This window comes from Haemorhous mexicanus, chromosome 8 (assembly GCF_027477595.1).
Source record: "Haemorhous mexicanus isolate bHaeMex1 chromosome 8, bHaeMex1.pri, whole genome shotgun sequence".
Classification (NCBI taxonomy): domain Eukaryota; kingdom Metazoa; phylum Chordata; class Aves; order Passeriformes; family Fringillidae; genus Haemorhous; species Haemorhous mexicanus.
The window spans coordinates 30,330,660-30,357,987 of NC_082348.1; the positions used below are offsets into that span (position 1 = coordinate 30,330,660).

General features: G+C 43.7%; 1 protein-coding gene across 6 annotated transcripts in view; it reads right to left on the minus strand.

Annotated features, from left to right (window-relative positions):
• Window positions 1–2,564: 2,564 nt before the first annotated feature.
• Window positions 2,565–27,328, minus strand: part of NAB1 (NGFI-A binding protein 1) — a 29,005-nt gene continuing 4,241 nt past the window's right edge. For 5 of the 6 annotated variants that reach the window (XM_059853429.1, XM_059853426.1, XM_059853430.1 and 2 more), the window contains 7 exons: window positions 25,277–26,107; window positions 16,844–16,977; window positions 15,705–15,756; window positions 10,212–10,322; window positions 7,731–7,872; window positions 6,359–6,508; window positions 2,565–5,239 (listed from right to left, as the gene is read on the minus strand). In XM_059853429.1, the coding sequence (XP_059709412.1) occupies window positions 5,148–5,239; window positions 6,359–6,508; window positions 7,731–7,872; window positions 10,212–10,322; window positions 15,705–15,756; window positions 16,844–16,977; window positions 25,277–26,092 (1,497 nt within the window). In that variant the 5' untranslated portion in view covers window positions 26,093–26,107 and the 3' untranslated portion in view covers window positions 2,565–5,147. The remainder of the gene's footprint in view (window positions 5,240–6,358; window positions 6,509–7,730; window positions 7,873–10,211; window positions 10,323–15,704; window positions 15,757–16,843; window positions 16,978–25,276; window positions 26,108–27,328) is intronic. The other variant, XM_059853431.1, reaches the window with a different exon arrangement.

The window sequence follows — 27,328 nt, forward strand, 5'->3', positions numbered from 1 at the left end:
ATTTTCCAAGGTGATTAAATAATTTTCTAAATAGCTTTGAGAATGAAGCTGTCTGAAATCCCCAAGGTAATAGGAAATTGACTGCATCCCCATACGCTCCATAGACTTAGGAGGAATTCAAATTTACTGAGAAGTAATATAAAATATTTAAGAAAGCAAATAGAATTGAATAAAACCTCTTACAATGTAAATTAAATCTGCCCAAACCAGCAGTGATTACCTTTGCTGCCATGGCTCCTCCAGAAACTCAGTATGTGCCCTGGGCTCCACACGGCCCCTGCCTCACCAGCACCCATCACAGACGGTGTGCACCTCAAACAAATATGATTTGACGACTTCCAAATATTTTTTTTAGTGGTCAAAAGCAGTATTTGTTGCACACTTACCCAAAGAACAGGAAGACAGGAGCATCAGGACTCAGGCTGAGTGGTGGTTTTGGAGTCAGCAGGTGTCTGGAACACCATCTGATGACCCAAAGATTTGGCAGTAGCCTACGTTAGGGCTTCCCAAGCTTTCCCACAGTGGGAACCACCTCCAGCATCCCCCTCAGCCCTGAAGCACTGCCAGCTCACCCAGGCACGGCCAGTCAGCTGGAGCCCTGTCCTCGGCTGAGAGCCACAGCCCAAAACCACGTGTGGAGCGGCCTCGCCCGTGCCCGGGGCTGCAGGTGCAGGTGAGGGGCAGGGCAAGCCGCCCCACCTGGGGCCATCATCCCGGCTCAGCCAGGCAGGGGGAGCCCAGAGCCACCAGGGGAAGGGCTCTGGGAAGCCATCCCTCCTGAGCAGCTCGAGGAAATTCATATTTCATGTTCTGCTCCTTCTCTGCCCACGGAGTTCTTTCTCGTGGTGGTGCGTAGGTGTATGTGAGGGATTTATCCTTTCCCCACTGAATCACTGCAGCACAACATCTTTTCAACCCTTCTGTACAGCACAAAAGAGCCTCTCGGCATTTCTCCTCATTTTCCTGCTTAAGGAGACAGCCAGCAAGCTCCACTGTGCGACCCGCTTGCACCCCAGCTCCAGGCTGGGAACAACACGAGTCCTGCTAGCTCTGGCTGGGGGCAGACACCCCTCCTTCTGCCAGCCGACACCCCAGAGCCACATCCTGATGCCAGCATGAAGGTGCCTGGAATGATGCTGCTTGTTCAGCTGGAAAACAGCTCCACACTGAAGGGAAGGAGCAGAGCAGGGTGCACGGAGCGTGCTGTGCTCCCCTCACAGCCTCAGGGGCCCAGATCCAAACCAGAGCTCCCAAATCCCAATTGCCACAGTTACAAGCCTTCCTGCTTTAACCAGGACGCTTCCATCAGGTCTGATACTGGTGCTGTGCATGAGTTCTCTGCATTTTGAAAGGAAAATGGGGAGGAAATGAGTTCTGCAGTTGTTACTCATTGCCGTGAGTGAGGCCCAGCCACAGACGAGGGCCTTCCTAGCTGACCCTCATATCAACTGCTTCTTTAGGAAAAGAGAAGAGCTTTGGCAGGGAGCCAGCAATAAAATCTAGATTTTGGCTGTACCTCCTGAAGCTTCAAGTGAGCATTAATGACCCCTCTATCCAACAGTGCTTTCCAGCCAAGGATGTCACAGCTTTGTAGGACACTGACTCTGTGGGCAGGCCTCAAGCAAACCTGTGGGCTCCAGCAGCACGGTACCCTTCCAGAACCACTGGCATCTTACTGAACTTGGGCAGCCACTGCTCAGCCACCAGCAAATTAGAAAAAATAGACATCTAAAGGTTTTCCAGTCATACTTGTGTGCAGCTTGACAGACCAATAAAATGGCTGTTCCCCCCCATCCTTGTACCTTCAACACAAGAGTGTGTAGCTGCTCCCTCCTCTTTCCCAGAACAGGGCAAGATTGCACTGAAGTGCAAGGTAAAAGCCAGCAAACACTGAGCCACTGGTGCAGAATTCCCATGTTTACCCTCCCCTGGACCTGGAGAAGGCAGGGAGATTGCACCTACTCTGACCCCATCTCTGCTTCACACCACTCCTGACTTCCATGCCATCTCAGCAGTCTGGATGTTTTGAAGGTTTATGCAGGGGCTGTCCCTCCTGCCCCCTGACTTCTCTTTGAAGTTTTTGCAGCTTTTCCCTTTTTGAACCTCACCTCCCCTCCAGTTTCTGCACCCTAACAACCTCCCAGCAGAAAGCAAGTTGGGACAGGGTGGATCACCAAGGCTCCCTGATTCCCAAAGAGCACTCACACACGCCTGCCATCCCATCCTAGCAGCTCTGTGCTGATTGCAACCCCGCGCAAACTGGAGCGCACACAAAAGCAGGAGCGCAGGAGGTGGGAAGGGAACTCAGCACCTCAGTGCTGAAGACCCTGCCCAGGTTTTAGTTCCTCCCTCCTGCCTGGCCCACTGAGCCCTGCAGGCTGTGCACATAATGAGGCCACCCTTAAATGAGGATTCAACCACAAGAGCAGGAAAAGGCTTCCTCCACTGAGAGCTGCAGTTCGAGGTACTCCCTCCTCCCCTACCCCACCCGCCCTGCCAAAATTAACATCTTTTAGAAAACACAATTAAAAAAACCAAAAAGGACAAACCCTGGGGAAACTAAAGAGTTCTCACGGTGAATTTTATTTTGTAAGCAACAATATAAACATGTGAATAAAACAGGCATCATTTGCAGGGCTGGATTTTGATCCAGAGTATCCTGGATCTAGCAACCCTTCCCGAGCAGACGAAGGCAAGCCTTTACCTGCGACTCCAGAGGCTGGCCAGGATGCAGTCCACCAAGACCTTTGTCATGGAAAGACCAATGCTTGAGTATTTGCTGTTACCAAACGTATGTGCAATCTTGGAATGTACCTCCCACCTCCCCCACCCGAGGATAAAAATAAAAATAAAAATCATACAGCTGCAAACCAGTAAAAAAAATTGCTTCCAGCTTATTGAGACTGAAATGGCCTGTTGGACTATGAACTGAAATATCATTCGGGAGATAACCAACTGGTCGTGACACAAAGTACTGTATTTACAACTCAAAAATATAACTGTTATAGACTTTAATTTATAGCAAATTTAATACATTAGTGTTTACAAAATAAATTCTGGACTGGACTGAAACAGTGTGCTGCTTAGCAAGTTCTTTTTCCTTCCTCTCACTTTAACTGAAGAGACCAGCAAGCTTAAGAGCTTCTTCCGTGACCCACACACAACTTTTGATGGTGTCAGATGTTGGAGAAAACCAAATGTTTCCTGCATCTCTAAAGGTTTGCTGCTTGGTACCTTCTATTGCTCAAGCTGTACAGTTCAAACCTTAAACTGTCCTTTAACAAGTTCCATACACGTCTCAGGAAAACTACTCAGGTACTAACCAGGGCACTGGTTAATGTTACAAACTAAAGAAACGTCCGTGCTACTAACTCACACAACAGGAAAGAGGAAATATAACTACACATTCAATCTCTTATGCCTAAACAGCAAAGCTGCGAACTCCATTGCTTAAAGAAAGATACTTCAGTAAGTGAAACAGTACCATACAGTTCAAGAAACATTTTTTTTTTAAAAAAACCAAACATTTTAATAGTATAAAAAGTTGTTTTACTGGTGTTTCTACTATAAAGCTTTGTTCCACAAATCAAGTGATAAAATAATTAGATATGTTTACAGTGATAAGAGACTGCAGTGTAGACATTTCAGTTCACGTTTTGCTGAGCGTTTCAGTACAACAGAGACTGACTGGTTTGTTAATACACACCTAGGACACAGAGCAAACTGCAGACATGGAGTGCACACCTGAATAGGGAAGTTTTACCCTCTGACATGGTAACTCACTTTCTTCAGCTCTCCCTTTCCCCTCCAGAACACGTCGTAAGCACAAACTGTGTTGGGAAATGGAGGCATATAACTGTCCTGACTGCAGAGCAGCACAGAGGAAAGATGGATGCACACAAACACACCATGGAAAATTCCAAAGTTATATGCCAACTACTCCTCCTTAGATAAAATGACATCTTCAAAAGTGAACATGTACAAAAAATAAAAAATGTCAAATAAATAAAGAATACAGATGTTAATTAATCACATACATAAAGAAACATATTGGCATACTGTATGCAGTATACAGTATATTCATAGAATCATGTGGGCTGGACAGCACTTAGTAAGGAGTTTCGTGCTGAAGACAACTCCTGTCTCTCCTCCAAAAAATCTTATGGTTTCTGGATATGAAGTGCAACCTTTTACACTGATGCATAAATGCTGCACCGTTTCTCATCTTTGCCACACTTGGGATGCCTTTTTTTTTTTTTTTTTTTAAGATCCACAGAGAAGTCCAAGAAGTTATAATGGTCTGTCTGAATGACAATTTTTGCAGCCCTGTCCATACTACTTGGTCTCTCGAGTTTCCTACCAAATGAAATTTAGTAATTGTATGGTACCTCAATCCCCAGTTTTTCCTGAGGAAATGGGAGCCAATCATATGGACTCTTCCATCCTCTAACTGGCATTTCCCACACTCCTGAGCTGTGTGTAGGTATTATGCTGTGAGTGTGTTACACAAAGGCTGCTGGAACCATTGGAAGTGATGTAGCCATAGTTAAGTGTCAAGTACATCTGCTATGATACAGAATCAGGGTCTAGGTCTATCAAATGCTATATCCACATAACATTTTAAACCATGAAAATATTGTATGCATTTTCCTTTTTCTACAAATATTGTTGCAAACTTGCTGTTAATTGTGTCACGAGGTTTGCATTCCTAATTCTCCAATGATTTTTAATTCAAATGTTTAACAACCATATCTACGCTAGGTACACTGAAAGTAGACATTGAAATTTCAAGTAAAATGAACTGTAGCCACATCTACTGGACTCAATACACGTCCCGACATCTAGATTTACTTTGATAAGTTATACAAATACATAATACATTCTTAAATAATGAAGACCCACAATATTAATTTGTGAATCTTCCCACGTTATAAAACCACTTTTACAGGAATGTTTATCCACCTGTATTACTGTTTTAGTTGCAGTGTCTCTTGCTTTCCTGTTTCCACAGATTACTGTACCAGTTCTTAGGCTTTGGCTATTGAAATCTCTTATTTGAATGAGGCAACACTGGTTATTAAGGCTGTTTTTTTTTCTCTTGTGAAGTTTCATTCTTTACTATGACACTGTTTTCCAGAGCAGAATGACTATCTTGTGTCTTCAGGTTCTGTTTTTATGACCTTCCTTTCAATGTTGTTAAAAGCTGAATGAGGAAAATCCTTTAATATACCAAGGCCTTCTGCATTGAGAAAAGAAAGAAAGAAGGAAAGAAATAAAGATGTTAAAATACTGTTTGGAAACAAGTATGTTTTGTTCTTAAATCAACAAAAAGGTCCAAGAACCACATGGACACAAACAGATGAAGCAATAAATTCTGCCTCCTCCTCCTGGTCTTTAACCCAGCTGGGTTAGAACCACCTCAGTTACACTGCAGTTGATGACAGAGGAGCATCACAGATTCACTTCAACCCCTCTGGCAGCAGGGGTTAATGGAGATGCACTCTGCACTTGCATTTTGAGAAGGAACAGGTAAAAATCCCCTACTGGAGATTTCACTAAGTGAATTAGCACTGGGATTGGGACAAATCTGCAAAAGAGGTGAGCCAAGACTGCAGTATCCCAAAGTGAAACGGACAAGATTCCGCCTGGTTTTCAAAACACCTACTTTTGCACCTTGTCTTTCAAATAACCTCTTCCCCACTGCATCTTTCAAAGTCAGGTGGGATTATATTATTGCTCCTAAAGTTGCAAGAGTCTCAAGAACTCCTGGCTTTAGCTCAGTGCACTGAGTATTACACTGAAGCTACCCAAAGAGAGTTCACAAAGGTTTTTTGCTCTCTTCTATCAAACTTAGAGTGGGTTTCTCCCAATGACAGAGGTAAATTACAAGGCTGGCAGTGAGCAGAGGTCAGTGAATGAGAAACCCAGGTGGCAAAGACTTACTGCATGATTTGTATGATTTCAAAGCAGAGAAACAGTGCTAGGTCCTTAGAAATCAAAATAAAGACATCTTCTTTATAAAAAGCCTGATTCTATTATCAGAATGAAGCCATGTCATAATCATGTTGCTGTCACTGTGATGCAGTTTAAGTATTTAATAGCAGTAATTTGGGTCAATACCAAGGACAGACACATGCCAGGACTTGATTATGTGATTGCAGCTACTGCATCCCCTGAACTTTTCCCAAATAATACTCAATCTGACTCTAGATTAGCAAGTAACACTCCTCTTGGAGTTTCCTCCAAAGCCTTGGCATGGTTACACACACTGCATGCCAGCCTGCCTTCCTGGCTGCTTCACTCAGAGACATCAGAGAAAATAAGGAGTGGTGGGTAATTTCTCAGGGGCAGCACTAACCCGAGGACTGGGACTTTGCCTCACCGCTGGGGTAAAGCCGGATCAAGTCACTGCACAGAGATTTCCCAACGTGCTGCTCTCCATCAAGTGAAATGTGCTGCATCTGTCTGCTTGGCAGGCTGGGCATCCGGAGGTTCAGTGGTCTTTCACCTACAAGTTGTTCACAGTGAGACATTGATGCATTAAAAGAAAATCAGTACGAAAAAACAGAGACTTAAACACATGGTAATTCTATCAGCAAAAATGCATCCTAGATTCCAGCTGCTCAGGGAAGTTTTCTAGCAAAACAGAGCTTATGTAAATATATTGCTTGCAGACTACTTCACAGGCACTGCTAGGAAGGGACACTCAGCCAGACCAAAAAATAAAAAAAAAAAAATTTTAAAACCCTTTATTTTGCTCAAAAATCCTCTTGAGATACAAAAATTTTCCTCTCCCACTGCACAACCCCTCCGAGATCAAAAAAATTTCCAGTTCCCCTGCACAATGGCCAAATGGCACAAAGAAGCTTGCTGGGCCAAGGAAAGCTGGATCCACAAACCTATTCTTCATGATTACTTCTGTACCTCATTGCTTGACTAATTCATACAAATGAAAATCTGGTTTTTAACACTTAATTGTCTTGATTCCCTTAGTTGTCCCTCTACTGCTTCTTTTCAACCCCCTTAGAAAAACTAGAATTTAAAAAACAGACAAAAGAACTTCTGGTTGTATTTCTTGTTTGCAACATTTTGTCTCAATTCACAACAGTAAAAAAAGTGATCTAAACAGAAATGCTCAGGCAAAACAAACATTCCTAAAATTAATTCAAGACAAGGAATAGCCCGTTGGTAAATCAAAGAGAACCACAGAACTGTAAGCTTTTTGAAGAATAACAAGCCACTAAGAACATCATCAGAACATGCTTAGTGCTAAGTAATTTACATAGCCAGCTCCTCAGGTTTTGTTCCTAGACTGCACAAACAGGTAAACAAAAAGGGGTACCAACTATATTACCTCCTTTATTTTCAATTTCTCAAAGCAAGAACACAAATGAAATGCAACACTCTGCTCTGTTTTCAAAACTGAGGATAAAGCTAGAGCAACGTCCTGCTCTCAGTAACAGCAGTGCACCCAACCTCCTGCCCTCCCCACGTTATCCCTGGGGAAGGCAGTTTGCCCAGATGCACAACAGGAACAGAACAGAACCCAAGCATGCATCTGATTGCATTATTTACACAGAAAGCACTTCAGGGCAGAGAGAGATCTTGTCTTGTCCATTCAGCGCTCAGGGCTCTACATGAGATAAACACCACCACTGACAGAGGTTGCATAACATCAAATGTCTCTGCTGGCAGCACTGTGTGCCTGGGAGCTATGGGAGCTACCATACCTTGTCCATCAGCATTATCTAATGACATGCCATTGGGGCTGTGCTCTTCAGAGTTCTGCCTGTAACACCCTGTGGAAAGACGTCTCTCTAACGCTGCCTGGTTGCAGAGAAACTCCATCTGTTTTGCCATCACCTTTTCCGACTGCAATTGAAACAAAAAAAGATTTCTCTCTATATACATACATAGAGCAAGTCAAAACACAGGGGGAAAAACAGGATCAGATGAAAAGACTAACAGCCTAGATAGTGGTTTTTGTTGACTCATATGTACAGATGTGTGTTTTACGGTTTCTTCAAAACTATGAAGCAAACAAAATATTTTTGCACCCATAGAGATTTTCATAATGTACATCTGAGTCACTCAAGAATACTTAAAATCCAAGCTGTTGTAGTTCATCTACTCAGAAATGCAACATTAAATTCTGTTCTTCAAAAACACACAAAAAACGCTTCCTGCACTTTAGGACTGCGGGTTACGTGAAGAGAATCTCAAGAAAAGCAAAAAAGAAATGTCTTAATTATCCAGTTAGCTCTGTTAGCTCAAATATATGCCTTCACAAAGTATTCCAGAAAGTATTCCAAAAGCAATGGCAACATCTGCTAAAAACTTATGCCAAGATTTCACCAGACATCTTGGAATCTTTATTTTAGGAAACAGCACTACACAAGCTTAAAAATCTGCCATTCTGAAAGTGTAGGATGACAGTATGTTTGTGGGGGATAAAGGTGTGAAATGTCTGTCTAGAAGAAGAACAAGACCTATACACCTCTAGAGAGTGGAGCTAAACAATCCAGTGCAACGTGGGAGGAAATGGCGTCTGAATGTTTGTCATTGACTTTAATGCCAAGAAAATTCTAACTTTCACTATAATCTTGTTCTTGAGAGAATGTAAATAAGCATCTTGCAAAAATAAGAAGAAAATCACAAGTCAAGAAAGTTGATTTAGAAGAGCCACAATGAACATAAGAACAGAAAGTACACGAACTTAACATGTACAATTGATAGGAAAAATTGATTTCTCTTCCAGGTAATGCTGTAATTGTTTCAACTGCTGCAGAGATCTACTCATTGCAGAGCATTTCACTTTTCATGGGAGATGCTGAAAGCCCTGACTTCCCACAAAAGGCTGCTTGCTCAGCATAGCTCAATAATTTGAACAGGTACAATGACAGCCTAACAGACCAGCAAACCCTGGGCTTCTCCAGCCTGTGGTGACCCTGACAGCAGGGCAATGGCACGGCCAGCATTTACATACTCTGGCTCAGAGCTCATCAGGGTCTGCAAAAGAACACTGACAACTCCAGCCCTGTCTTGGGAGGAAGGTAAAAGGAGAAACTGTTTTCAAACAGTTTACTTACAAGTGTAGTTTAACTTTGCTATTCAGTCACTCCTGTTACCAACTTTTGAACTACACAGTAATTTTTAAAAAGAATAAAACATTTCTCATTCATGCCATCTTTGTTGTTTGCTTGGGATAAAACCAGAATTTTAAACTTCAATTATGCTTCTGATCACCACAGAAAAACCTGTAGAGTTGCAGATACATTTAAGCGTGAATTAAATCTGTAGTCCATTGTTATATGGCAACGACCAACAAAATCTTTGAAGCATATACAAAACAAGCTCATGTAATTATTCTGTGACATCAGAATATGTGGTGTAACTGCATTTGATGTATCCCAGATTTGTGTGACTGAGCACTACTTTGCAATAGAAGAAGGTAAATGAAAGGGTAACACATCCATTCTCAGAAAACAGGAAGGTTTTCCTAAACGTTTTTCCTAAACGTAATCTTACGTGCAAATTTGGTGATTACATTTGCCCAAATCAGCTACACAAAACAAATTTGTTGCAACTTAGCATGAAATCCCTCCTTGGCAAGAACTGGCGGTAGGAGATGGGTATTTTGCCTCGAGGCTGGGATACACTACAGAAAAGACAAAGAAAAAATTGGCAACCTGTCTTCATTTATACAAAGCTTTCTGTCTGCTCAAGAACACTGCACTTCCACCAGGCTAGGTGCTGTTTAGGAAGCCAATTTATCCTCTCAGATCCAGAGGTTTGCTTATCTCCTAAACACATTGGCCCTTCTCCTTGTAAGACATGTCAGCAGAGAGGACTCCAAGATCGCCTACTCTATTCCTCTCGGCTCAGAAACTTGAGCTTTCCATTTATAGCGGGGAACGCAAGGAACACAGCACAGCCTGTACCAATACTACCCTACTTGCTCCCAACAGGCAACCACAGATTTTCAAGCCTACTATGCTGCATCTTACCTCCTTGGAACTAACAAGGGCAAAGCTGTAGTACTGTGACAGAACAGTTTCGGGAGGTAAACCCAAATTAAGAGTGATGCAATCACAGCTACGCTAGGTAGCCTTTTAAAACGGATGGGAATTAATTTAGTCATCAAAACAACATCAAAATCAGTGTACAAATACATAGCCTGTATTATTCACAATGCAGCGTAGCTGGTTTACCTGGGAATTAAGAGCTGTTGGGTCTTCACTCTTTCCTTTAGCCAAAGCAAGTGGCATTTTGTCTTGCTGGTAGAGCGTCTGGACTGTGTCCTGGAAATCAGGATAACCATCCTATTGAGCATAAAGAGAAACCAAACCAAGAGGGACATATTACTATTCTTTCTTTACTGTCTATGTACACATAGAAGAAAAAAAAAAAAACCAACCTAAAAATCACATTCCTGAACTTCTGTGAAAATTCTGGACTGCAATTTACATGTTTGTGCTATCCATTTCATTTAAGTTTGTGCATAAAACACACCCAGCCCCTCCACAGCAACTGCTATATACCTAATATGGCACAGAAAATCTCATCTCTCTCAAGTTTCAGCTGAATCCAGACTACCCTTGTTACTCACACTAAACTAGCTTACATTCAGCCTTGACAGGCAGATTTAGGCCTATGGTTTCTGTCACTTTTCAGGAATCAAGTTTATATGTAGGCAAGGATATATACTAACCTTGTGAAACTGAGAAAAGCCTCCTGAAATTCAACATATTTCACACAGAACCTACACTTGTATCACAAAATGAAATATCACCATTTCAGAAGTACAGTGAAAAATTTACAGACTATGAGAAAGCATGATTCAATAATTCTTCCAGTCTGAAATTCTTATGACATGCAAATCTCTTCTGCAGCTTGCATATGTATCAATAAAGCAAATAAAGTTCCTGTGAAAGCCTGCCAGACTCCATTAAGACAATCACTGAAGCAAAGGTTCAAAATGAAGGGTTTATCTATCTCGGTGTTATAAAACGAAAGCTCATGTGCACTAGAGGAACATCCAGAAATGTTTACAAAAGCACAGTACAGGTAACTCTGGTAAAATGGGAGAGGAAGCCAGAGATCTTAAGACAGACCCAAACCTGAGAATAATGACATCTGTCACTGAGGTTCTACAGACCTCGGTCTCAAAACCACACTAAATTAGATATATTTGCCCTGCAGATTCCAAAGACACATACATGTCAATAATTACATTTTCAACAATAGATGGACAAAAGGGTTACTGCCCAAGGAAAATAGAAGTGATCTTTCAGAAAAAATACAGGGGAAGTACTATGAGGTTCCCTCCACTAGCAGGCTCCCCACTGACCTGCAGAGCAGGGGTCTGACCCAAGGCAGATGGCCAGGACCTCAGTGCAAAGAATAATAATATTCTTTATGCTCAGGGAAACACCTTAAAATCTGTCAGAATGCTGCATATTGCTTTTAAACACCCAACATACTCCCTCAAAGAACAAATAAACACAACAGCTATGCAAAAACCTCACAGCCAGGTTAACTGCCACAAAGCTCCAGCCTAAGCTGGAAACAAAGGCTTTGCAGCACATTTCCATGAGAACTGACCACTTCTGTAGTTAAGACCTGAATCTGTTTGGGAGAGAATGATTGTGTGTAGGAAGATGAGAAGCTCAACACACAAAACCCTTTCACTCAGGATCCTATTTTTGCAACAAAACAGGTAACACATTTCTTCACCACACATTTGTGATCGCCTGCCTATCCCAAACCAGGCTGTTTCCCAAAGGCACCTCTGGCTGCCTGCTGCTGTGCCAGCCCCCCCTCAGTCAGGCAGGTAACTCCTGGAGGATGACACGTTCTGGATCACCCTCCCAGAGCCCTTCCCACTGCTGCCTGTCCCCAGTGCCCTGTGGGATAAGGAGCAGGCTGCTCCAAGCACCAACCTGCTCTGCCCCATGGTTGCCTGGAGGCCCTCCTGCATGCACTGCAGCATTTTTGTTTTCCCATGCTGCTGCTTAGTTGTTTTCCAAGCGGTTTTGTGCAGCAGATGTTCCCAGTCCCACATGTGCTTTTTCGCTCCCTCTAATGACATTTTTCCTATGAAAACAGTACCTTCTACTGCTTTTGCTGTTTTTGTGAAAAAAACAAATCCCACACTTTGGTTTTCTTTTTCAGCCTTCTCAGAAATAGCGGAGGTGGGGCTTTTCTCTCCTCTTCCTCCACCCATACTGGCAGCAAGGGAAGACATTTCCTTGCAGCCTCTGCTCAGGTCTCCCTGCCTGTGCCCCCTGACTCCCACTGAGCTTCGGGAAATGAGTTTTTGAAAGCTCTTCCCACCCCTCTTGTTCATATAAATGAAGACACAGACACACAAAGTAATTTCTTCAGACGACAGACAGCAAGAATATTTTTAAAAACTCTCATTTTTTCCTCTCTAGGCTGTTCATGCAGACTCTGAAGGGGAACTTTGTCAACCCCAATAGTGATGAAGAGCCTCTTCCTCCACTTCTGCCTGATGTATCTGTGACTTGTTTTGGTTTCTAGGCTGGTGCCACAACAGCTCACTGCTCTGAGTGGTGCTGGAACTGAGTCAGGGAAGATGACAAAATAAGGGGTGCCCCAGCCACACAACACCTAAGCAGGATTGATCCTTGCTCTGCAGGAGGATGTGCCATTTCCACCCCTATTTGCCTGTCCTGCTCTTTGTCAAGAGCAGATTTAGGAACTACAACTCTTTTTTTATAATCTGCTCCCAAATACCAATTCACTCCACTCCTTTTTTCACTCCCTCCACACCTTTAGTCTGTCATTTGCCTGGAATTTTTTCCCCTTCTCCTCTTTACACTTCACTCCCACAGCTCACCCACCCACTCAACGAATAAGAGGGGGAGAGCTCACAGGGGAAGAGAAAGGCTTTTACAGGTAATTTAATGTAATTCATGGCACATTGTTTCTTTGTAATGCTTGTGCAAGTTTCATATTCATGAAAGGGATACATTTACAATGTGGCTGCAGATTGACAGAGCTGCAGCATGCACACACAGCTCTGCTGGCTCTGCTCAAGGATGACCTTCAGAGCCTCTCTGGAGGCTTTTTTAAGTGTTATTACATTTCAGGAAATTAACTCATCTTTTTTTTAAGTAATCTTTTACACTATGCAAACAGGCTGTGAAGTCTTTTCAAATTGAAGCCCCAGTAATTTTAGGCCATGCTTCACAGAGACATTAATGATTAATAGTTAAAGGAATGGTGAATCAAAATACAGAGTTCAGCCTTAAAACAGAAAGGCAAAAAAAAAATTTCTTCTCAAATAAAAAAAAAAAAGAAAAAAAAAAAAGAAAAAGAAAACCAGAAAAGAGCTAGTTATAACAACAAAAAATATACCCCATGTTCAGATCTTTTCTGTATTTTCATCATGGTGAACAAACAGATCCACAATGAAGCATTACAACTCCAAAAACAGTGTAAGGAATTCTTACCCAGAACAGAAGGAAAAATCTGCATTTGCTACCATTTTCCTTTTTACTTTCACCTTTCCAAAAATAACCAAACCAAAACATAACCAAAAAGATCCCTGAACTGATTACTGAAAAAAGGACTTTTTACTTTAAAAAAAAAAAAAAAATGCAAGCACCAGGAACCCAAAACAGCAGTGATCTACTGTGTCATACTGCATCTTTTTTACATTTCATTGAAGTAAAGCCCAAAATTCACAGTGCACCTCAAATCCAAAATGCACTGAAACAATGCTTTACTCCTCCTTAGAACACTCCCAAAGTTGTGAAGAAAAAAGACATTTCTACTGATAACAATATGGGTAATTTCAAAATTAATAATGCTATGCTATCAGATTGAAGATTCAATTCGATTTAATTTTCAATTTCTTATTTTGGAAAAATGACCTATTTCTGAAACAGTCATTTGTACAGTTAGGACATGAAATTTTCACAGGCATTTTAAAATATAACTGGCGATTTTAGATAAAACAAGAACCAAGTAAATATCCTTTCTCAGAATTATTGAACTATAAAGTATATAAAAGAAGCAGGCCTTTCAGACTTTTAAGATTTCACCACGCAGAAAATAGGAGAATACACATCCCCTAAGGCTGTCCAGATTTCCTGCTCTCCAGAAGACCCTGAGTTTCAGCTTGTATTTTTCAGGGTTTTAATTTTACACTTTCTTTCAATGAAGATCCTGTAAAAAACAGCACCTCCCTTGCAGTGTGTCATTTTAGACACTTGCTCATCATCAGTTATTACTGAATGAAGGAAAAACTTTCTAATGCTGAAATCCAAGTCACTGAAATACTATTTCAAGCAGACGAGTGGCAGCTCCCCACCAACTCCTACAAATTAGGGCTGGACTGAACAAAAGAGAGGAGACTCAAGCAACCATCCTACAGCATGGTGGTCAAGGCTGTTGATAAAGGTGAAGCTGGATAAAATCATGTAATGCAGCTTTTCCCTGCTCTTTTTTGTGGATCAAAGAACAAGCAGAGGTCAAAAGCAAACCCTGACACACAAAAACGACATTGCTGACTTATCCAAGCTACCAGTGAATCCTCATTGCACATGTGTATTTTGCACTACATAAACTCAAAACTACAGCTGTATATGGACTGATGGAACTTCACAAGTAAGATGAACTCTTCTATACCTGTTCAAAACTGCCTTTTCGAAACTAACTGCTCTCACCAGGGTTTGCCTCACAGCAAAAAGCCTTTGTACAGGTGAAAGCACTGCAGCACTGAAAAAAAACTTAAAGCCTTACCACATAGAGTGCATCATTTATCACAGAATGCATTGCATATGAGAAACACATTTCAGAATGTGTTGCAATTTTCCTCTACAGTTAGAGAATACATCACCTATCTGTGTCACATACAAATCTAGCTCATATTCTAACACACATTGAACCTACACCTTTTTGAGTAGATAGTACAATAAAAAACACCCACATTGCTAGAGATAAATTAGATACCCACGTAACAGTGAAACAGTAATTTGTTTAAAATACAAATTGTAAAGAAAGGTCTGCTATTCACTCTTTACAAGAAATTCCCATCATCTCCCTAAGCAACATCTTGTGCAAGTGTATACATGAGCCATGTATGTCTGCATTTGACACAAAACTCATTACAAAAAGCTGTAATTTAATATCTACAGGCACAACCTCTTGTGTTGAGATATATACCTTTTAGTTAGTTTTTGACATTTCAATATGATCTGTGTCCTAATTTATGGCTCAGCCAGAGATGGCTAATATTCTGCCATCAGTCCTTATCCAGAACTCTGTATTTTGGACATGATCAACAGCTGACTCCAGTGAATTAGGCAAGCCCCACCTGATGCTGACTGAAAAGCAGCAGGCCTTATGGGAAGACATCTCCTACAGTGCTTGAGCTTATTCCACCACAGGAAGTCAGTCAGTCCCATTCCTCCCCTCCTACTCACTCTGAGTGCAAAACACAGAGTATCTTTACCATTAAACAAATCCTACTCTTTACCCCTGCTCCTACAGGTTTCTCCATCAAACACTTACACTTACAGAGACACTGGTGATGTTTTCCCACCCTCTCTCTCTCATACCCATCAACTGTCTATCAAATGTTTTTCTGACAAATTTCCTTAAGACAGATCCCTTCAAAACAAAGCTGAATTTCAGCACACACAGGTCAAAATACAGAAGTCACATTACTGTACCTCTATCTTGATTCTCTTTGGTGACAGCTCATCCCTTTCTCCACATTTAGATCTACAAGAGAAGATACATTCATGATCAGTAAACAGCACATTAACCCCGATCACCAGAAATAATGAAAAGGAGTCATGGAAAAAAAACCAGATCAGGGAAGAACAAGATGCACAAAAAAGCCTCCAGTTCAATTTGACATGGTAGTGAAAGTCATTCAAGTATAGGAACACAAGTATTTTGTGCTGCTTTCAGAAGCATCAAGAGATTAATGGATTCTTCCTTCCAAAGAGGAAGGAAAGCACAGAAAATTACATAAATGCCCTTGGCATTGCTTACCCAGGATGGTTGTATATTTATATGAATCTCTATGGAAGAAAGGGGAGCAAAGGAAAACTTTCTAGAAGGGTAGCAAAATGTATTTTGAAAGGACATTACATTACAGGCAAGGGAATCAGCATTTAAAAATCTAAGAAAAGTATCAAGATATTCAGTCATACTTACTAATGCTAAGGTTTTAATTGTATTTAAAAGCTGTTAAGCCTCTGTCACCATTTCATAACAGCAGTTCATCTGACAGAACAGTAACAAGTGAAATTAGGACTCAGCTTCAGTTCCTTTAAAGGAAGCTTGTAAGCCACTCCCCTTAACCTTATCTTTTTGGCTAACAAGACAAATCTGTATATGGAAAAAAGGAAATTGATGCATTGAGCATCTCTGGCTACTCTGCCAACATACATTATCCTCAAAACACACTAATGCTTCAAATGCTTGAAATACCAGCCTCTCAAATGCCTCTTAATAGGCACTAGCCTCAAAATACTTGCAAAACTAGAGAGCAAATAAAAAGGTAATTCAAGACAGTTGAATCCTATCAGTCTATAAACTTCAGGACTCGAATAGCCTTTCCCTCTTTCCTCAGGAGAACCCATTGCTAACTGAAGAGCAAGAAGGAAGTGTCTCTAGTGCTTCAAAAGAAATGGTATCAGCCTGCTTAATTCCTGAAAGAAAAGACCCTCTGAATTAACAAAAGCCTTACTTGGTGGTCCTGTAGGTCAAGAAGGAAGTGTCTCTAGTGCTTCAGAAGAAATGCTACCAGCCTGCTTAGTTCCCCAAAAGTGAAGACCCTGTGAGCTAAGGAAAGCCTTACTTGGTGGTCCTGTAGGTGTACTTGTAGGTGACCTCCCGAGAGATCTGCCGGGCCAGTGCGAAGAGCTCATCCCTCCTGGTCAGCAAGGCGTTATCTTTCACACACAGCTGGGCAGCTGCTTCATTAACTGTGAGCTGCAAACCAAACACACAGCCACTCAGGATCTTCATACTTTCACCTACTGTGATTGTAAAAGTACCTCTTCTGAAATAATAATAAATTTTGATCACAAGTAAGATTACCTATAATTTTACACTAAACTCTGGAGAGTTTCTTCAGTTTATTTATACCCCTTACTAAACCAGGTAACCTCTTTGGGAAGAGGAAAGATATGAATGTAGTTGGTTCATAAAGTAAAACATTATTGTAAGACTGTCTCAATGTGCACTGCTTTTGCTTCATCCCAGCACTAATTAAATCTCAGTATAAAACAGTAGCTCTGAACGTTCACAGTGTTTGGCTCCCAAAGCCTGGCTTACAGGGAATACTATTTTTATAAACGCAATATGCCCAGGACTTGGGGGAAAAAAAAAAAAAAACAACCACCCTGACAGTGTGGGTACAGATGGCTTTCCCTTGTGAATACAGAATAAATTCTGTAGAAGGTGATGGTTTAAGAAACGATTAAACTTTTTTTAGCTATGTTTCTCACCCTCGTGTTTGTGAGGACTATCTTCAGACATGAATCAAATGTAACTTGTTTCAAGGATGTTTTCCTGAGCCTGCCAGGACACATTTCTAGTGCCTCTGCTGCTGGCAAAAGATTCATAAAAAAGTGGGGGGGGGAGGAAAAGCCTGAAATTGAGGCTCAAAATGGTTTTGCAATGCTCTTCAGAAGCCTATAGGAAGTTGTGATTCTGTCATGAATTATATCAGCTTAAAAATACTGCTGTCCAAGAAGCCTATGGTCAGCAGTATGGACACAACATTATTAATGCCATGAGACACAAATCGAGATGCTGGACAGGCTATTCCAAGCTCCTTCTACAGCAAGCAGGGCTTGAAGAGGCTTTCTCACTTTCTCCTCAGCTGAAGAACAGCCAGAATGTGTAATGAGGCATTAACAGCAAGAGGCCAAGAGAATACTACAGGTGTTTTTACCAAGTGCCCACAGCTCTTTCTACCATTTTACTTTTAGAAATTAACCTGCTTTGAACAGGCTTGGCTTCTGGCAAAGGAGCACAGCTGCTTGGGAGCTACTGTCAACAGTATAGCCTGTATCTGTCCCAGGCTGGTGATACTGCAGAGCAGCTTGATTTCCACAGCACACTCAGCACATCCATGATGGATGGAGACGTGCCATCCTGACCCTGCACCTGGCAGCAGCGGGAGCGGCTGTGCAGGTGGCACAGCACCCGTGTGACCTCACACCCAACTGCTGCTCCCGCAGACCAGCAGCTCTGCACTGACAGGTGTCCCTGGGAGAAGGACAGGAACTCCTTCCTTCACTTCCCCCTCACCCTGCTGTCTGCCACCCTGCAGGGTCACCTGTCAATTAAAGCAGAGGCCAGCAGCTCAGCCGCACCGCTGCACGCTCCATCCCTGAAGGATGGAAACTGTCACAGGATGTGAACCACACACAGCCACACTGTCCCCTGTCACAGGACATGAACCACACACAGCCACGCTGTCCACTGTCACAGGGTGTGAACCACACACAGCCACACTGTCCCCTGTCACAGGGTGTGAACCACACACAGCCACGCTGTCCACTGTCACAGGACATGAACCACACACAGCCACACTGTCCACTGTCACAGGACATGAACCACACACAGCCACACTGTCCCCTGTCACAGGACATGAACCACACACAGCCACGCTGTCCCCTGTCACAGGACATGAACACACAGCCACGCTGTCCACTGTCACAGGGTGTGAACCACACACAGCCACGCTGTCCACTGTCACAGGGTGTGAACCACACACAGCCACGCTGTCCACTGTCATAGGACATGAACACAGCCACGCTGTCCACTGTCACAGGGTGTGAACCACACACAGCCACGCTGTCCACTGTCACAGGGTGTGAACCACACACAGCCACGCTGTCCACTGTCACAGGACATGAACAACACACAGCCACACTGTCCACTGTCACAGGACATGAACCACACACAGCCACACTGTCCCCTGTCACAGGACATGAACCACACACAGCCACGCTGTCCACTGTCACAGGGTGTGAACCACACACAGCCACGCTGTCCACTGTCACAGGACATGAACACAGCCACTCTGTCCACTGTCACAGCACATGAACCACACACAGCCATGCTGTCCACTGTCACAGGACATGAACAACACACAGCCACGCTGTCCACTGTCACAGGACATGAACCACACACAGCCACGCTGTCCCCTGTCACAGGACATGAACCACACACAGCCACGCTGTCCACTGTCACAGGACATGAACACACAGCCACACTGTCCACTGTCACAGGACATGAACCACACACAGCCACACTGTCCACTGTCACAGGACATGAACACACAGCCACGCTGTCCACTGTCACAGGGTGTGAACCACACACAGCCACGCTGTCCACTGTCACAGGACATGAACCACACACAGCCACACTGTCCACTGTCACAGGACATGAACACACAGCCACGCTGTCCACTGTCACAGGGTGTGAACCACACACAGCCACGCTGTCCACTGTCACAGGGTGTGAACCACACACAGCCACGCTGTCCACTGTCACAGGACATGAACCACACACAGCCACACTGTCCCCTGTCACAGGACATGAACCACACACAGCCACGCTGTCCACTGTCACAGGACATGAACCACACACAGCCACGCTGTCCACTGTCACAGGGCGTGAACCACACACAGCCACGCTGTCCACTGTCACAGGACATGAACCACACACAGCCACACTGTCCCCTGTCACAGGACATGAACCACACACAGCCACACTGTCCACTGTCACAGGACATGAACACACAGCCACGCTGTCCACTGTCACAGGACACGAACACACAGCCACGCTGTCCACTGTCACAGGACATGAATGCACAGCCATGCTGTCCACTGTCACAGGACATGAACACACAGCCATGCTGTCCACTGTCACAGGACATGAACCACACACAGCCATGCTGTCCACTGTCACAGGACATGAACCACACACAGCCACGCTGTCCCCTGTCACAGGACATGAACCACACACAGCCACGCTGTCCACTGTCACAGGACATGAACCACACACAGCCACGCTGTTCCACTGTCACAGGACATGAACCACACACAGCCACGCTGTCCCCTGTCACAGGACATGAACCACACACAGCCACGCTGTCCACTGTCACAGGACATGAACCACACACAGCCACGCTGTTCCACTGTCACAGGGTGTGAACCACACACAGCCACGCTGTCCACTGTCACAGGACATGAACCACACACAGCCACACTGTCCACTGTCACAGGGTGTGAACCACACACAGCCACGCTGTCCCCTGTCACAGGACATGAACCACACACAGCCACGCTGTCCACTGTCACAGGACATGAACCACACACAGCCATGCTGTCCCCTGTCACAGGACATGAACCACACACAGCCACGCTGTCCACTGTCACAGGACATGAACCACACACAGCCATGCTGTCCCCTGTCACAGGACATGAACCACACACAGCCATGCTGTCCACTGTCACAGGACATGAACCACACACAGCCATGCTGTCCACTGTCACAGGGCGTGAACCACACACAGCCACGCTGTCCACTGTCACAGGACATGAACCACACACAGCCACACTGTCCACTGTCACAGGACATGAACCACACACAGCCACGCTGTCCACTGTCACAGGACATGAACCACACACAGCCACACTGTCCACTGTCACAGGACATGAACCACACACAGCCATGCTGTCCACTGTCACAGGACATGAACCACACACAGCCACACTGTCCACTGTCACAGGACATGAATGCACAGCCATGCTGTCCACTGTCACAGGACATGAACACACAGCCATGCTGTCCACTGTCACAGGACATGAACCACACACAGCCACGCTGTCCCCTGTCACAGGACATGAACACACAGCCACGCTGTCCACTGTCACAGGACATGAACCACACACAGCCACGCTGTCCCCTGTCACAGGACATGAACCACACACAGCCACGCTGTCCACTGTCACAGGACATGAACCACACACAGCCACGCTGTCCCCTGTCACAGGGCGTGAACCACACACAGCCACGCTGTCCACTGTCACAGGGTGTGAACCACACACAGCCACGCTGTCCACTGTCACAGGACATGAACACACAGCCACGCTGTCCACTGTCACAGGACATGAACCATACACAGCCACACTGTCCCCTGTCACAGGACATGAACACACAGCCACGCTGTCCACTGTCACAAGGCTTGGCGGCATCCAAACTATCAAAAACTTATTTTGCCCAACACAACACCTGTTCTCCAGGAAGGTTGAGAAAACAAAAAACATGTATTAAGAAGAGCTGAGATTCTTCTCTCAGTGGCTTGTGCAGTATTTCTAGTAAAACCTCACACAGAACTGCTGCTCCTAATTCAGAAGCAATTTTTCCTGTGTTTAGCCTAAAAGCCTCTGATCTCAGTAGGGCACCTCCTAAATGCTAGTCAGAGCACAAACTTGTATTTAACAGGTGAACTAGGTATGTTGCCTGATCCTTTGGTCTCTGTACAGATAAAAACCCCAAATCTCACAGAGATCAGATGTACAAGGGCTTAACCTGAACATGTTACTATGTTTGTACAATACTAGCTACTAAAAAACCCAAACTATTGCCCCTTAGACAGGAGCAGCTGTTCCACAATGTCTGTCTTTCCAGAAAAAAAAAACAATGGGGAGAAAGATACAGTATAAGATTAATACAACACCGATTAAAATAATTACCATCCAAAGCAGGCATTAATTTCTGTAACACTGATAGCTATTACTTTGCCAAGGATGAATAATACAGCTAATGCTTACAAAATAATTTGAGATATTTTTTATCCCTCCAAGTGTTGAAAGGTTGCAAAGAGCTAAAATGACTGAAAATGCTTTGGGTATTTGTAGGCAAATGCTGTTTATCCTAATATGTGAGAAAAGCCAAATGTTTATTTGCTTGTTTTTCCTGGTTTCTCTTTCAGGTCACATTCAGATTTACTGAATTGAAGTGCATCATGAATTTCTGCCTTTTCAGGAGGCATAATACTGCAGATACAAAGCATTGCATGCCTAAAAATAAAGAATGTGTTTGCTGGAAGCCTTAAGGACATGGAGCAGCACAGAACCATACAGGAGAGGGATGGGTATATTTCCATCTGATGGGGTTCACAGACTCCTCCACTAGAAACCACATAACTAAATACCAAACCCTACTGTTTTGGTGAGTCAGCAAAAGAAAAGGAAGAAACCAAGCTAGACAAAATTCATTGCTTGTTTTTCTAATTCCACTGAACGGGATTTTTTTTTTTTTTCCTTTTATAGGTACTGAGACAAAGACTGAAATATTAAAATGCAAATTACAAACTTGACTCAATTTTGCAGGGGTCATCGAGTTCAGGGGCATGCCTTGTACTCACCCCTGCTCCAGTCCAGCTTTCAGCATTAAGTGCTCTCTGTGTTTGAAAAGCTGTGTAACACTGAAACAATGGGATGGATTAAGGACAATGTGTTTATTACTTTTGGAACGCCTTTGGAAGATTTTATGTCAGGTTAATGCTTTATGCAAATACTCCTACCAGGAGCACACACCTCCAAACCAGCCCAGTGTCTGCAGCTCTCACAGGCCTCTAATGGCTGCTCCAGCCCTCTGAGACACTTCAGTGCTCATTCTGAAACAAAACATTCTCACTAATTCACCACTGATAATTCTACCGTGTTTGATCTTAATTTGTACCCAACTCCCCCCTGCTTGAGGAGCCAGAGATACCCTAATTTTACATTAAAAAGCTAACCATTACTTAAGCTTTCTAAATTCACAGTGAAGTTTATTCAGCTGTTCCTTGCCAGCTGCAAGGAGAAACCTTGAACTGTGAAGCAGAATGACAGCTCTGGAATGTATTAACATGTGCAGAAAAACAGTCTCTGGACCTGCAGGAACTTACCTCCCTGGTTGTTTAAGGTCCTTCCCTCTGAGCAGCAAATTCCTTAAGCCATCAGAACCAAAAACACACCAAGGCTGAGTTTATGAAAAGCAAACTCTGGTTTAGCAGATTTTAAACCAAAAAAATTTGATCTCATTGCTGCTATTTATTTTCTGCCTTAAACAGAAAATGAAGGCAAAACAGTTCAAGGCAAAACTTTGTGAAATGCAGCCTCTTTAAGCCAAGAGTAAACTAATTACAAGCAAATTCTTCTTGCTTGCATGTGTGCAGTTCCCATCAAGTTCAGTGAGGCCCCACATGCGTAAGTGAGGCATAAGTCAACCACAGACTCCTTTGATCTTGTGCCCTTAATCACAATAGCGATAGAAATATTTCCTAAAGCCAAACCATGCTCTCATTCCATTTTTAAACGTGGTTTTACAATGATGTAGTAAAGATCTGTAGTGCAATACTAAAAAAAATGAACAAGGTAGAGCAGTTGTCCTTTCTCCCAGTTCACTGCTATCCCACCCCTTCAATTACCACTCCAGTGTTCATCCCCCCAGTTCTGCAGAGCCACTTCTGAGCCTACACAAAAGGTGCTCCTGGAGCCCACCTTCCAGTACACTGCTGGATGCCAGAAAATTATCCTACAAGTAGTCTGCGCAGATTTCAGAGCATTTTCTGCATTCTGCAGCTGCTACCCCAGAGAGAGGTTGTGAAAGCACACAGCCACACGTTGTTGTACACCTCAACTGCCTCCATCCTCAGGTGAGGAGAACCCCCTTTCTCTGAATCCTGAATCTGCAGCCATGTATACAGGGCATCTACACAATTAATCCTTTCAAATACTGCCTCCATCTCACACACAACTTGTTCTTTTATGAGGGAGACTTCCACAAGGTCAGGGGAGTAAGATGAGATCTCGTCTTGTACAGTGGATGAATTCATAGATTCTAAGTGTTTGACATAAAGCCACAGAGCACATAAGTGTAAGCTGCACAGCTAGAACTGTGTGGTAGGAATGTGGCTGACTATGTGGAAGTGTCTCCCCAGTCTGCAGTAAAAGCCCTTGTCAAGTCACTGCCGGTGATGTGCAGTTGCCTTATAAATGTAAATATGTAAACAAAAATGTAAAGAAATACGCCTTGTTTCCTTCTGCCCTTCTACTCAGAAACATAAAGACAACTCAGTCTTATGCTATGGATCACACACCTACAAAACTTCTTCTTGAAGCAAAAAAAGGCTAAAACCAGTACAGTTTTTTGGCACTCCTGTAACATAAACACTGCCTTTCCTTTTGGGAGCTAAGCCTTACATGCCAAATTTTAAATCCAACTGAAATTTTGCAATCACCGTTAACTGTGAAAATGCTGATGCAGCATTCATATCAACAGTGTTTTGGCAGAGCTCTGAATTAATGTTTGTTCTCCTCTTGTACAGTACTTTGGCACTAGGAAACAACTCCCCACACAGACACACCTATTGCGTTACAACACATGCAGTGTGAGCCTCAGGAATGCCACCGGAGGAGCAAGGGAGGCCCTCAGGAACTTTCAAAGGCAAGAGGGAAGAGATGCTTCTCAGGGATGAATAGACAAACATTCATGTTACAACCAACCATCAATACTGGAGACATCCTTTCCTTTCCTTTCCTCCTCACGCAGTCCACACCTCACCTGACAGGCTTAAGGCCACTAAGCCCAAAAAAGCCCACAGGTTGTATAATTGAGCTTCATCCCAATTCAAACAAACAAACAAAAAAACCAATCCATGCCACTGGGTGTAGGGACCTCATTGACAGAATCCTTTGCATCTCAAGTGCACAAGCTACAGGGCAGAGTCTTGAGGTGAGGGAAGACAGCAGAGGGTAGTAATCACATCAGACACAAGGAAGTTACTGATCTTCCAAACAAGTCTCTCAAAGCTGTAAGGAAATACCATGACAGACCATCTTTAAGAATGTACCAAATCCTTAGAATCTCCAAGGCCATGCTCAGGGTGATACTGGTTGCTATTTGGGTGCCAAACTCTCTAAACCTTCTGTCTGACAGGCCACACCAGCAAGCAAGCAGTCTGATGACACCAAATCACCACGAGCACACACACACACCTCCATGTGCACACACACACACCTCTCCACAAAAGGAGACCTGGACTGCACTTGAGATTTCCATGTCAGGCCAGGCCTGCCTACAGCACTCAATGCACAACTTTCAGACACACAACTCTCATCACTCAGCAAGAAGTGCCCACAGAAGAAGTGGACCCTGTAAACACATCTTGTCAAGGGTGTAGGAATGGGGAGGAAGCCCAGTTCCACTCAAGCTGTTTTACCTCGTGGAGGGTGAGATGCTTGCCATCCTTTCTTTTCGAGTCAAATCTGCCATATATTGCACTGTACTTCCTGATCTCCTCCTCTTTGTGAGGGTCATCGTCACTCATCTCAAAGATGTGACCAATCATCTTTGCCAGTTTCTTATTTGTTTTCAGTAACTCCTTGACTTCATTGGAGTCGCTTTTGGGCAGGGAGGGAACCATACGTTCTACACACTCAGCAACTGACAGAGCAGCAGCAGCATCCAAGGTCTCGCTGTTTTCCTTTGGTGAGGCTGGAGAGCCAAGGTCAGCCGGGGAAAGGCTGTGCTCACTCTCTGTGGTGTGGTGTCCTTGCCAGAGCCTGGGCTCGCTGCTGCTCTGCAGTGATAAGCTCCCCACATCAGATTTGCTCGTGCCCACGCTCTGCACGCACGTCGTGGCAGCGCATTTCGGAATCTTCAGGTGAGGCTCTCTGGTGCTGCTGTTCCTCTCGTAACTGCTGCAGGATATCCCCAGCCACGCAGGAGACCCTTCTGGCAGCTTATAGATTGGAATGCTGCTGACTGGTAAGGAGGTGAGAGGCTGGTTAAAAAGGCCAGGGTTTGTCACCCAGTCCCTCAAAGCCTTCTGCAGCCTTCGGACATGAAGTGGCTTGCTAGCCATGCCCACGAGAGCCATTATCTCCAAAAACTCCTCTTCACCTGCTTCACAGAGCTGCTGGACATCATCACCACCCTGCTGAATGAAGGCATCAAAGTAGAATAAGAGATTTGCTTTTTGTAGTATTCGATACAGCTGCAGTTCTCCAAGGGTTCTGGGCAGAGCTGACGCCATCACGGACGACAGAACCTGCAAATAGCAAGAACAGAGAGAGATGAGCACCAAAGCACCAACACCAGATGTGCTGTCCCACCGCCCAGCTTTCCACAGGGCTGTCAACTCAGAGGACAGCATCTCTTTCTCTCATTACAAGAACACCCACAGAAATGAATAAGGGGCAAAAGCTCTATTTTTTGACTTGTTAACTTAATGGAAACATTTTTGAAAGAGACCAAATCAGCAGATAGTTGTGATGCACCTACGAAAAGATGATTCAAACACAAAGCCGGCTTGTTTTCAACATTCCTACTTCATGTTTGTTCCCAAGAATGTCAGCCAATATCACTCACACAGATTCTACCCAATTCTCTTTTATATCTTAAGGTCAAAATGATCACAAAACACATTCTGAAGAATTACAGAATAGTCGATTCCCTGAAGAAAAAAAATCTCATCAGTTTCAATTCTTCTTAACTGTCGCATCATTTTCCCCCACAGAAAGTGTGGAGGACTGTAAAAGGAAAACAAAGAAGAAGAGTGCTTCACAGAAGCCCAGAGGATTAATGGAGCTGGGTCACTAAAGGAGTGTTCAAGAACCAAGTATTTCTACAGTTTTACCTGTTTCATGTAAAAAGGATCTAATGCCGCTGCCGATCTTAATTATGGCAGCAACAGCTGCAGACAAAGCTAAAATACTGATGGACTCCAACACATACAGTTTAAAAACCTTAGTTTGAATTCACCTGCCCGTTTCATTTGCTAACAAGGCTGCCTGTCATTGACACTTGAGAAATGAAACACCACTCAGCAAAACAGCAATTGTGCTCAAAGGCTCCCACCAGACAGATCTCTGCAGTGTTCAGCTCTTACAGCGGCAGGAAAAACCATGTGCACAAGTTTCAACTTCATAAACCCCTTATCCAGTTATAGCACAACTAATAAACTCCTCAGAGAATTCTAGGATCTCACACACACACCTCTTCACTCTGTGGTGGCTTTCACGGAAACAAGCAGATAATTTCCAGTATTACTGTATTACACTAAACCACCAATCAATAAGGTCTAAAGCATGTAATTTATAGTTGGTTGAGAAAGTAACAGAACTAAAACACTGAGCAGTTCTGCTAACATTGCTCTGGCTCTACTATCACACTGGACTTGAAAAAACACACAGCAGTAACCTAAAAAACAACACCTACATAAAGATTTGCACACACCAGGGAAAAAGTATTTTAATACTGTGCAACTCCC